The sequence below is a fragment of the Mesoplodon bidens genome, assembly GCF_964165515.1.
Source record: "Mesoplodon bidens genome assembly, chromosome: 3".
In the NCBI taxonomy this organism is placed as follows: domain Eukaryota; kingdom Metazoa; phylum Chordata; class Mammalia; order Artiodactyla; family Ziphiidae; genus Mesoplodon; species Mesoplodon bidens.
The window spans coordinates 66205220-66218317 of record NC_138178.1 but is presented as its reverse complement, the minus strand read 5'-3'; the positions used below and the strand labels follow the sequence as shown (position 1 = coordinate 66218317).

Genomic DNA, 13098 nt, shown 5'->3' with positions numbered 1-13098 from the left:
GTATTAACTTTCAGTCCTCTTAATAACCTAAAAGTAGGCACTGTTATTGTCCTCATTTTGTAGATGAGGAAACTGAAGCACACAGAAGTTAGGTAACTCGTCTGAGGTCACAGGTGGCAGAGCGAGGATTGGAACCAGACTTTCTGGCCGTTAGTCTCTGCTCTTAACCACTGAGTTCTTTTCTTTATTCACTTACTATATCAGAAATATCTTTTCATGTCTAATTGTAGTTATCTATAAACACTTAAGTGGACACTTAAGGATGTAGTCTGAAGTTAGTATGTTTTGGAAAAAAATGTGATGGAAATCATCCTGACCTGACATTTAAAAAAATCTGGATGTTCCTAAAGTTTCTTGTGAATTTTCTATTAAATGCCTATCCAAATAGTACTAAATCTAAATAGGTATTTATAAGTGTATTGCACATCAAATCATGAGCCCACTAGAATCTTAACTCACAGGGGAAGCAAAAAATTGAAAAGGCTGTTTTACAGAATTATACACTTGGGATAATATTATAAAATAACTTACTTTTAGCTTTTTAAACAGCTATTTCTTTGCATTAGAACAAAGTACCATTTTGTATAAAATCTAGAAGTTAATTGAAAAGTAGTGAATTGCTTATAACTACATTTAACTAGTGTTTCTTAACAGTATATATATTTTAGGTATTTTAAATGTGGCAATAGAATGATGTATTAGAACATCACAACTTTGTTTTTCTAAATGACAATTTATGCTCACTATACAATTTCTAAAGTAGAAATAAATACAAACTAAAAAAGTCATCTGTAATTTGAGTGTCTAGAAATACTATTAGCATTTTGATGTACTTCCAGTCTTTTAAATTTTCTTCCTGGCATTCGTTTATATGTAGAACTTGATGTTAAATTTCATCATTTTTTTTAAAATTAGCGTGTTTTTCCCATTAAGAGAAAATACAGAAGGCTTAGAACAGTGATTTTTTTGAGTAATTGAAAGAACATTTTTACCAGTAACCCACACTGTAAACTTATCTCTCTGGGCATCTGTATCTTTACCTGAAATACAATTGATCTGGATATTTTAAGTTTCTTCCAGTTTTAACATTCTTTAATAACAATATGCTATCTTTGTTCAGTGCTGTAATTCCCTTGGAATCAATCAATTTCAATATAATTGTCTTAAACCTTTACATTTTCATAATTGTAGTTTTGTTAGCAAGTAAATACAACCATTTTATATAGAGTGCCAAGCTAGGCAGCTAAATATGTTTGCATATTAGAGTATGTCTTAGAAGGTGAATTTTTTTAATTGTTAAAGTGAAACCTCACCCTTCTATTTTTTTTTTCATATTAAGAAATATTTGTCAGTTAAGAATGTAGAAACTTTGCATGATGTAATATGAGTTTTACCTTCCAGCTTCTATACTCAGCAGGGAATAGTCTGAATGTTAACTTTAAAAATACTACTATCAAAAAAGTAAGGTGCTAAATGGTGTTAAAAATACACTACCATTGGTGTAAGAGGGAAAGACAAGGACATATTATAGATGTGCTTTTATAAGCAGAGAATATCTCTGGAAGGATATTCAAGAAAATGCTAATAATGGTTATTTCTGACAAGGGAGTGTTGAAATATTGAGGGCAGGTTAGAATTGGGAGAGAGACTTTACTGTAAATCATTTGTGCTGTTTGAATTTCTTTTTGCCATACAACTATTCAGAAATATTTAAAATATAAAAAAATACTATCAGCTATTGGTTCAAAATAAATGAGTTTGTACCCTAAAAAAATCTTATTAAAATGAGATAAATATACATAAGTACTGAAAAACAGAAAAAGTTGCCGATCCACACACATGAAATTTGGAGATAGGGTCAGATTGATAGAGCTGAGGATCTGCAGCTATGCCTGGGACAGAAGGATCTTGGCAAAGCTGGTTTTCTTATTCAGTTAACATGGAATAGAATATAGACTGTAACATTAACTCTAGGCTATAGTAGTGAGAAAGCCTTCTAAAGTAGAGGTCTGATCATATGACTTTTAGCAGGAATTGGGGGTTTAGATAGGCAAGACAGTGCCTTCTAAGAAGCTTCTGTTAACTGTTTGGAGGGTAATGGTAGTTGAGCTAAATAGTGAAGTCCTAGAGCACACAGCCCTAACTAGCTATTTCTATCATCAGGAAAGGCATCTGTCTTCTCTACAGCCCATAGACCTCCAGTTATTTACCTATAGGATCCCCTAGACAGTGATCACATTCAGATGAGAGAACTGATTTTTTTTTTTTTCTGGGGGAAGTTGTTACCTATACTAATAAGCACTCCAGTCTTCTATTATAAATGAGCGAGATTGGGGAGCCAAATCTGGGAACCTTGAATAATCCCGAGATTCTCCAAGGGGACTAAAGTGGTCTCATGTTAGTTGTATCCACAGTTCTCATCAGCAGCAGACACAATCTTTAGAGGAAAGCATTTCTAATTTAAGCCTGTAAGATTCTCAAAGATTAAGATCAAGCAAATATGGATTCAGTGAAAGATGACGAGCACATAAGTAGACAACCTAACATACATGAGAACTGGCAGAAACAATGAATAAGAGATACATATTCCCAAAGACTGGAGGTTTTGGAATTAGCAGATACTAGAATTTTGAGAAAATGAATAATTATATGTAAAATCTCATGTAAAGAAAAAAGAATCATAAAATTGAGCAAACGATAAGACCAGGGATGATGAGACAGATCTGAAATAGAATGAAATAGAATTTATAGAAATGAAAAATGTTGAAATGAGAAACAGTAGATGAGACATCAGAAGAGAGAATTAATTGATTAGAAGAAATAACTCAGAACGTTGCACAGAGAGACCTGGGGATAGACAGTACAGCAGAAGTTAAGAGGCAGAGATCAGAATGAGGTGTAAAACATGTCTTATTCGAATCCCAGGAGGAGATAATAAAATTATATTAAAGAGAGAAATAGAAACCAGAAAGTGAAGTTGTAGAAGCATGTCCAAATAAATAAGTCATAACAAATATAAATGGACTAAAGTTACCAGTTAGTTCAAATTAAAAAGTGGTCTTTAAGAAGTGTATTATTTATTTATTTTTATTAAAACAATTTTTTTTGAAGTATGGTTGATTTACAATGTTGTGTTAATTTCTTAAGTTTTAATTTTTTTCTGTACAGCAAAGTGACTCATACATATGTAAATATATTCTTTTTCATATTCTTTCACATTATGGTTTGTCACAAGAAGTATATTTAAAACGTGAGGATACAAAGAGATTGAAAAAAAAATTTTTTTAAGAAGAATGATAAAGATAGGCCAGTATAGGCATACCTTGGAGCTATTATGGGTTCAGTGCCAGACTACTACTTCGATAAAGCCAGTATCACAATAAAGCAAGTCACATGAACTTTTTGGTTTCCCAGTGCATACAAAATTTACACTATACTGCAGTCTATTAAGTGTGCAGTAGCCTTATGTCTAAAAAACAATGTACATGCCATAATTAAAAAAAACTACTGCTAAAAAATGCTAACCATCATCTGAGTCTTCAGTGAGTTGTAGTAGTAACACCAGAGATCACTGATCCCAGATCACTGTAACAGAATAGCAATGAAAAAGTTTGTGTCACATTTTGGTAATTCAAAATATTTCAGACACACAAAATGATCCAGTGCTGCTGGGAAAAATGGAGCCTATAAGACCTGCTCGACGCAGGGTTGCCAGAAACTTCAAATTGTAAAAAAGGCAATATCTGCTAGGTGCAGTAAAGTGAAGTGCAATAAAATGAGGCTTGCTTGTATACACTAACAAAAAGATGATGTAGCTGCAGTATCAAACAATTTGATTTTGGAACAGAAAGCATTAGCGACTACTTAATGATGAAAGTCTCATTTAACCAGGAGGATACAATTTTTTACTTTGTCATGCTACCTATCATTTGTTGAGAGGAAAAAGCAGGGGACAGTGACTGACAACAATAGGCTGTACATTAATTTTCTTGTATAACCTTAAGGATATACAAGGAAACTAATAACAGTAGTTAATTTAGGTAGAAGAAGGAAGGTGGATAAGGGGAGGAACTGGGTGGTTTCAGGACAGGTAGGAAGGAGAGTTGCTACTTAGAATATGTTTATACATTTATTCTTATGCTGTGTGAATTTACTAAAAAATTCTATGACATAATATAATAGGTGTGTACCACTATGGAGAATGCTTATGATGTATTAACTGGAAGTTAAGATGTAGGCCAGTTGTACTCATGGGGATAAAATTAATGCTAAACTTGGCCCCTTAAAAGAGGTTCTAATCTAGAGGTTAACAAAAGAAGACTCCTTTAGTAATGGCTTGATGCCACTTGGACAGTCTTTAGATTTTTAACTCAAAATGTCATTTATATGTGTAGTTCTTAAAGCCTAATGTTTCCTTACCTGAAGGTAATATTTTGTAGTTCTTTTTTTTTTTTTTGATGGAAGTTATGAGGAAGAGTTTTTCTATTTGCATCCAAATAGCATCCTTTAACTTTATTCATAAAGCCTTGTACTTGTGCAGTGGTAGGAGGACTTATAAAAATGAACTGTGAATTTTGTAGATCTTTCCTAGAGAACAATTACGGTTTTGTTTTCCCTCTAAAATGGTAGAGAATAATGAAATTGAGAAATTTATTTTGGAAATGGAAGTATAACTTAGTTTCCTGTGTTCTTTTAAGTACAGTGGTGATATATCCATTAATTATTTGTAATGATTTTCATCTACTTATAGTTTTGATATAAAATGTATAATTCTCTTTCAGAATCAATATAATCTAGCAAGAGCCCAACAATCCTATAATTCCATTGTACAGATACACGAGAAAAATGGTATGTTAAGTTAAATAAGTATTTATTGCCATTTATGAAATTTTACATAATGTACCTGTTGGTATTTATTTATCATGTTTTATTCTTCTGTTTTTGCTTTAATTTCTTACAAAGTACAGCTACTACAGTGAAAAACTTTAACCTGAGGATACACACACTGTGTTTCATTCAAAATCTTTGTATCCTAAATACTTGGCCTGGGAACCTCTGAGTCAGAGTCAAGATTTTTGAGTAGATTAAGGAATGGATCACTTTACTCACTTGAAATGTATGGTATTGGGATAGGAATTGAGTTAAAGGCAACTCTAAAGGTGGAGTTCTTGCTGTTAATACTGAGTAAATGCAATCAGGATCATGAACCAGTTTCTGAAACATCTTCAGACTACTTAATGCTTTTTGACAATTGTACACGTTTATTTATTCAAGTAAAAAAGTACTAATTTCAGTTTATACTTAAGAGTATTTAAGTTGTAAATTTAAAAAAATATTAAAATATCTTTCAAAACTTTATTGCCCTTTTAAAATTTTGCTTATTTTCACAATGCATGTTTGGAGCTTTTGTCTCTAATAGTGAGGCAATAAACAAGTAGACTTGGAATCAGAAGACCTATTATCAAGTGGCATTTGTGTCACTCATTAGCTCTGTGGCCCTGAGCAAGTCCCATTACCGCTCAGCCTCAGTTTCCTCATCTCTAAAATTGGCATGATGTCTGTCTTGCCGAACATGAGGAAAAAGCGAGTAGTGTGTGCACACAGCATTTTATAACCAAGTGCTGATATTCATGGTAGCTGGGGTAGTGAAACTGATGCTTTTTTGTGCAGAGTAAGTAAATTGATAGGAAGTAGTTTTCTTCAAGAGTATTTACAGTAAAGTGTTCTTTACTTTGCTAGAATGTGGTAGTTTGTGACTTAAGATTTGTGTTTTGTGTGTGCTCACTTTTATTTTAATGACAGAGCAAACTTGCCACTTTTGCAGTGACTGCTTACTTCTGAAAGAGTAATATTCAGAATAATTTTCAAGCTTCTGAAGAGGGAAATGATAAAAAACTTGAGGACAAAGCTGGGTTTTCATAATAATAATCATCTCCAGCACCCTAAATTAACAGACCCAAAGACTCCTGTATGCTACTTCATTAACCACGTGGATGCTTCACAAATCTTGGTATATTCATACTGTTCCAATGGCAATTTCGTACCAAGCGATACTTAATCTCATTTGCCTTTTTAGAAAGAGCTTATATTTTTGTTGAGCTTAGAAACATATTTTTTCTTATGTCTTATTTTTTGTTAAATTAGATGTTGTAGTCAGCATTCAAAAATGTTTATGGAAACTGTATTTGAGAAAGTGTGGGTGTGTGTATAATTAGCTGTGGTGAAAGAGCAATAGATTCAGATTCAGGAGATGGCTTCTAGTATCTTCTGCTGCTAAATCTGATCTTGGGCTTACTTAATCAGGGCACCTGCTGAGATGGCACCCTCACTGGTAAAATGACATCACTGCCTGATGACAGTCCAAGTTCCTCTTATTCTAAAATACCAGGATTTTGTTTGGGGGATAGCTATTTTCAGTGTGGTTTCCTTTCAAATACCGAATTGAAATGAAATATAAAACCTAGCTTGTTGCCTAATATTTCCACACTGTTCTCTTTTGGTAGAAATGCCATTAATATAGAGATCTTATATTGAAAACTCAAGTACAGGTTATTCATAGAAAATAACTTTATATTGTGAACATAAATATCAAAATGCTATGTTACCAACCCAAGTGTAAGTTTAATTTTTACAGTAGGTTTACAGAGGAAAATTATGGGTAGAGAAAGTATCTAACCTTAGTAAAATGCCATTTCTCCTAGTTGGTTTAAGAATTAAAATATTTTAACTGTTTTTTTCCCCATTCTTTTTCAGGCTGGTACACCCCTCCAAAGGAAGATGGCTAAATGTGTTGACTTTTGTATGTTTGGACCAATGTTGCTTTAAAGAAAATCTTTCCAACATGCAGACACAAGCTTTGAGTGCCCCTATAACAGCAGTACCGAAGATGTTAGCTAATAGATATTTTAGTGGATAATCTGTCAACTGATCCAGTATAAGTTACAGCCTTTCCATTTTTCTCATTTTAGGTATCTTGGACTGAGCAGTGGGGCCTTTACTATATTTTTCCTGATAAATACACATACTGGCCACTCCTTATCATCTCTTTCTTTGAAAGATGAAATGTGTTAAGCAGACAAGTCAGCATCAGGTTACTGAAGTTGCAACTTGAGGGCAACTTTCCCATTTTGAGCTCATGTGTTATGAGGATTTGCAATATATTGTTCCATTTAAAGCCAATAAAAGTGTAATTGATGTTTAATATTGGTTTAGAAAATTTAAGGTGTCCTAAATCACACTAGCCTTTTCAGGTTAAAACCATTTTATGATATTGCCAAAATAATGACAGGAAACATACTTATTAAACTGTTAAAGTTTTTTTTTTTTTTATGGCTATGAAGATCTGAATTGTTTTTCCAAGATTTGCTCTTTAGTAAGTTGTACTTTTTAGGCAAAGCAAAGCAAGGCTGTGCCAATTCAGGCTTGTAAGTAGTCATTTCCACTGGGGCATCAGAGTCTTGCTGGGCTGAATCTGCTTCTTGTTGGTTCAATATTTACTATGAAGAAGAGCTTGAAGTATAGAGCTTGAAGTTATTTTAAATACTGTCATTTTACGTTTCCATTTTATTAACGGGATGTTGCAATCAGTTGTAAACTAATAAACTTATAAAGTGATTGGCACAAAGACTCTTTGAACAAAAACTGCACAGTTAAGTACAAAAAGCATCTAATTTGGAGACCTAAAGTTTTTGCTATAGTCATAACAATGGCTTTTACATTGAAAGACTAATAGGAACTCTACATATATTAATTCTTTTATAAAACCTGACTTAAGTCAGTGTACTCTCCATTTTATTGCCTTACCAGAATCAGTCCTGTTGGGTTGGTAGTAGATTTTTTTATATACCCAAATTTGATTTAAAAGTAAACTCTAGTTATTAAGCACTTTTAAAAAGAAATCCAGAAGCACATTTTTTCTGCACAAACCAATTACAAAGTTCAAAAGTGTTTCTTATGCTTTGAGACTCAGTTTTTAACTTTGTAAACCACATCTGAGAGACTTGGCACTTCTGCATTATTGTGTTTAATTTCTTTTTTTTTTTCTATTTTGGTTAAGAAGACAGTAGAAAAAGATTTTCTGGCATTCTTGTTCACTTGGTTACATTTGTATAAAGTTCTGATTGCCAGTTGCTCAGATAAGTGACAAGGCAGAATTCTTTAAAGCATTAAAGTTCCTTAAACCTAAGGCTAAATCTTGAATACATTATTGAATTCTTTAATATCCTGATGGCTAGCAGATTGACAGCTGCACATTCGGCATGCTTTTTTTTTTTTTTTTTTTGTTTTTGGTTTTTTTGGGACTTTATTTTTCATTGCAGATTTATTTGGCAATGTACAGTAAATTTTGTAAACTTGCATCAAGTTTATGAATAAAGAACCATTTAAAAAATAACTTTGTCACTTTTCCCTCATAAAAGATAGTCTTTGCTTCAAATTTCTACAGGCTGTTGGGTTTCTGGAATAGGATTATATATGGTGGGATGGGGTGAGGAGAGGCTTGAGGGGAAGAGAGGCAGGTTGATTTCATAAGAGAAAGCTAGAGAATCCAGAATTGGTGTGTATAGACTTGGCATACTCAGGGCTTCCTCACCCTATTCCCTCTCCCACACTCATTTTTGAATATAAAGTCAAGTGCTACTTTCTTCATGGCTGTCTCTAGTTCCCCAAGTTACAGTAATCTGCTCCCTCTTTAGTATACCCATAGCCTCTTACACAATTGTCAGTTTATCTCACATACAGGAAGTCCAGAGGTAGGAAAATTCTAGGCATGGTACCTCTGCTGCTTTGAGATTTTTCCATGTTGGTTTCATCTTTGGATAGACTGTTGTCTTGGATGTGCAGCCACCTTAATCCATCCAGAGGTAGATAATGGTCCTGTTGTCTAGTGTCTCCTTAGGGAGTGAGGAGCTCTTTAGAAGTACCCCCCCACCCCCAAAGCATTATTGCCTCTCACTTTTCCTTGGCTAGAACTAGGGCCTGTGTCTACCCCTAAACTAATGGCTGGTGAAAAGAATAAGACCTTCATGATTAATATGGACCAGTGGTTCTCAAGTTATGATTTGGAGAATGCTGGAGGCTCCTGAGACCCTTCTAGGAGGTTTTTGAGATCAAAACAATTCTCTTAACACTAAAGCATTATTTGCTGTTTTCACTCTCATTCTCTCACAAGTGTACAGTCGAGTTTTCCAGAGGCTACGTGATGTGATAGACGTGATATTGCAACAGATTGAATTCAGAAGCAGATCAAGCTGTCTTCTATTAAGTCAGAAATTAGAGGTTTGCAAGATGTAAAGATGCTACACTTATTCAATATTGGAGGGGAAGAGTGGTGGAGATTTGGTAAAGTTATTTTTTCATAAGTTATTTTGTTTATGTGTCATGAATTATTTTAAGTGAATTAATATTACAATGTTTTAATTAAAAAAATAAAACTTATTTATTTTTGGCTGTGTTGGGTCCTCGTTGTTGCACATGGGCTTTCTTTTAGTTGCGGCGAGCGGGTGCTACTCTTCATTGTGGTCTGTGGACTTCTTGTTGCGGTGGCTTCTCGTTGAGGAGCACCGGCTCTAGGTGCGTGGGCTTCAGTAGTTGTGGCTGGCAGGCTCTAGAGCACAGGCTCAGTAGTTGTGGTGCACGGGCTTAGTTGCTCCGAGGCGTGTGGGATCTTCCTCGACCAGGGCTCGAACCCGTGTCCCCTGCATTGGCAGGCAGGTTCTTAACCACTGCGCCACCAGGGAAGCCCCCAGTGTTTTAATTTTTAATATGGTAAATATAAATAGTCATAACCCATCTGAGGAAGCTCTTTAGTGTTGCCAATATTTAAGATTGTGAAGCAGTCCTGAGGCCAAAATGTTTGAGACCAGCTTGTTTAGACCAACCAAATTTACCAGTCGAGAGCTGGGCATCAGATCAGGCCCTTGTTAGCAAGGAAGCGGCAAGAGGAATAGATGTTAGTTGGGGATACAGTAGTACCTGCTGTGCTTACATTCCTTCTATCTGTGGTTCTCAAGCTGGGCTTGCATCACGGGAAAGCTTAAATCACAGTAAAGCTAAAACTACGACTGCTGGGCCCCACCCCCAAGTGTTTAAGTAGGCCTGGGGTGAGGACCGAGAATGCGCCAAACAATTTCTCAGGTGAATCTGATGCTACTAGCAGGGAACTAGTGTTTGGGGCGTGCTTTCACAGCAATGGTAGGTGCTCTTTAAGCCGTTGAGCACATTCAGAACTTGAGGGCTGCACGGTGTTGAATAAAGGTGGTGATTTTCACAGTTTATCTTAAAGCAGATACTGCCAGTTCAAAAATTGGACTCATGCTGTTAACAGGCATTGGGACTGTGAAGACCCATACAACATTAATTTAGTCTGTGCCTTCCAGAACTCATGAATTAGAGAAAGACCTGTACCGACAAAGAAAATACCGCTGCAAGTGCAGTGAGAGGCACAGAAGGAGGTGGATATGGTTCGACTGTGGAAAGCCTCCTGGAAAGTTCCGGGAGGATTACAGGACGCGTGGCCACCACCTCCAAGAACCTGCCGCCGCTCCCGGACCAGCGCCGGAAACGCTTTGGCTTGGAGTCACGTGGGCGCCTCCTCAGCGGTCCCACCTTCCCTGACCGGCCGGAAGTGGCGCGCGCGCCTGCTCAGTGCGCGCCCGGCCCGGCCTACGCCGTTCCCTCGGAGCCGCCGTACTGTTTCACCTTTGGGTTGGTGAGGCATGGAGCCGGTGGGCGGTGGCGGCGGCGGCGGTGGTGGTCATCGCCGCGGCTCCTCCCCCGCAGACCCGCGAAGCACCTTCGTGTTGAGTAACCTAGCGGAGGTGGTGGAGCGTGTCCTCACCTTCCTGCCCGCCAAGGCGTTGCTGCGGGTGGCCGGGTGAGGGGAGAGGAGGCGGGAAGCTTACCTCGGGACTTGTCTGGGCTGGCGCGGGGTGGGCGGATACCGTCGGGACCCAGGGCTGACCCGGGCTCCCTATCCCTACCCTTGCCCCAGGTGGTGGCCCCATACGCTAGGTACCCCGGCCGTAGTGCTCCCGGGGACCTTTCCCAGAGGAGCCAGGTTTTCTCTGCCCCGGCTCTCCTTCCGAACCGGCGCCCGATGCCTCCCCCTCCCGGGGACTTTGGATTCCTCAGGAATCTCCTGCAGTTGCGCTAATGGGTGGTGGGGGCCGGTGGTTTGTGAGCCGCGGGAGAGAGGGAAGTAAACGTCCGTTCACAGCCCTTTGTGCGTTTGCGTCCCCAGCGTGTGTCGCTTATGGAGGGAGTGTGTGCGCAGAGTGTTGCGGACCCATCGAAGTGTGACCTGGATCTCCGCGCGCTCGCCGCTTGCCGCCCACCAGGAGGAGCATTGCTTGGTACGCGTGGTAGCGGAAAAGCTTGAGGTAAGTAAGGAGGAGTGTTGTGTACAGTCCTTTGCAGGGTTGGTGGGTCAGTCGTTGAGAACTAAATGCAACAATTTTGTATATAGCGTTACTTTTTGTAATTTAGGCAGGTTTTTGTCGTGACATGAAAAGATTTTGTAAACATCAGTTTTAATGGCTGTAAGGATGTGCCATGGCTGCTTTGACCGTTCTTCACATATTGGGCATTTTATGTATCCAGATTGCCACTATTATGAAAATGCTGTTTAGAACCATCCTTTTACCTGCTTCCCTTGTCACTGTTTTGCAGGGATGGTAACTGAAGGATCTCTATTGCATAGTGTCACATAAAAATGCCAAGAACCAATACTTAAACCCCAAAATTCCAATCCCTGGTCCTGTTTAAAATTATATGTTTAGTATAATCTAAATTACTAAAAGCAAAAAAGGAAGGACAGAAAAGAAGCCAAAATGCTAGCAACAGTTTCCTTTGGGGGTAGGTGTGTGTGTGTGTGTGTGTGTGTGTGTGTGTGTGTGTGTGTGTATGTATGTACACTGTTTTTAAAAACTTGTTTCTTTTCCTTCACATTTTTACCACTGCAAGTATTATTTTTATTTAGCTTTAAAAGTTTATATATTGCAATGGCTGTTAAAGCCAGGCAGACTTAGGTGTGAACCCAGCTTTGGCTCATACTAGCTGTGTGACTTTGAAAATGTTACCTAAACTCTCTGAGCCTGTAAAATGAAAAGAAAATAATGCCGTTTACACTCTTACAGAGTTGTAAGGATTAAATAATGAAAAGGTAACCCATGTAACATTACCTACAGTGCCAGGAATATAATGTTTTCAATAATTGAAAGTATTATTATCTATTAATATCATTACTAAAATTCATATACTAATACACTTAAAGAAATTTATACATTGTAGAAAACTCTAGTGTGGAGACAAAAGCATGAAAACCTTGTCCAAATCATTCATGCTCTTTTTCTATGTGTGTGCCAAATTATCTAGTAAACATGATACTTTATAGCCATAAAGAAAGTTGATTTAGCATTTTTACTAGAAATATTTTAAAATCCACTGAAAATTTTATAAGACATCTTGTCATTTGGAACTTCTTTAAATGAGGTTCTAGTTGTCTTCTATTTTGCTTTGAGAACATTTCATGTTGAGGATTGCCACTGTCACTTCTAGTGAGACTTGGGAAGGAAAATTCAGCAGTTGCTTCTCAGTGCGTACCAGAAAAGAGAATCGTAAAACCTCAGGGTTAGACTTCCAAACTTTAAGAATAGGAAACCCAGGGCCTAAGCACTTCCAGGGGTTATTCTGCTGGTTTATGGCAGAGTCAGCACTAACACCTAAATCTCTTAAATTCTCTCTCCTTTACTCACTACACCTGGCATCACAAACTCAAATGACTCCAGAGTTAGGTAACTCACAGTGGGTGGATGACTCATTGTGACATGATGAAAAGTGATGGGGCTATGAGACCAGATAGTGCTTGCTTCTCCTTGGCCCCAGTCAAGGGGAATGCAGTCTAATAAGTGTTGCCAGAATGTCTACTTTTTCAAAATAAATCCACATTTTGTATAAATATTTTGTGGGAATTTTAAATGTTGGCATCCAAAATACGTGTGTTTGTGTGTCTTGTCTGTCTGCTTTGTTTTCTTCAGGAAAATTAATTATTTTAAAATTTAAGTATACTTGACTTACATCACCAAGTTAGTTCCAGATGCA

General features: G+C 37.2%; 2 protein-coding genes across 2 annotated transcripts in view; both read left to right on the top strand.

Annotated features, from left to right (window-relative positions):
- Positions 1–9447, top strand: part of UBE2Q2 (ubiquitin conjugating enzyme E2 Q2) — a 69553-nt gene extending 60106 nt beyond the window's left edge. Inside the window, exons 12-13 of the mRNA XM_081230157.1 lie at positions 4782–4848; positions 6754–9447. Coding sequence (XP_081086283.1) covers positions 4782–4848; positions 6754–6785 — 99 coding nt within the window. The 3' untranslated portion in view covers positions 6786–9447. The remainder of the gene's footprint in view (positions 1–4781; positions 4849–6753) is intronic.
- Positions 9448–10643: 1196 nt separating this feature from the next.
- The window catches only part of FBXO22 (F-box protein 22), a 29546-nt gene continuing 27091 nt past the window's right edge, over positions 10644–13098 (top strand). The window contains exons 1-2 of the mRNA XM_081230156.1: positions 10644–10873; positions 11240–11378. Coding sequence (XP_081086282.1) covers positions 10716–10873; positions 11240–11378 — 297 coding nt within the window. The 5' untranslated portion in view covers positions 10644–10715. The remainder of the gene's footprint in view (positions 10874–11239; positions 11379–13098) is intronic.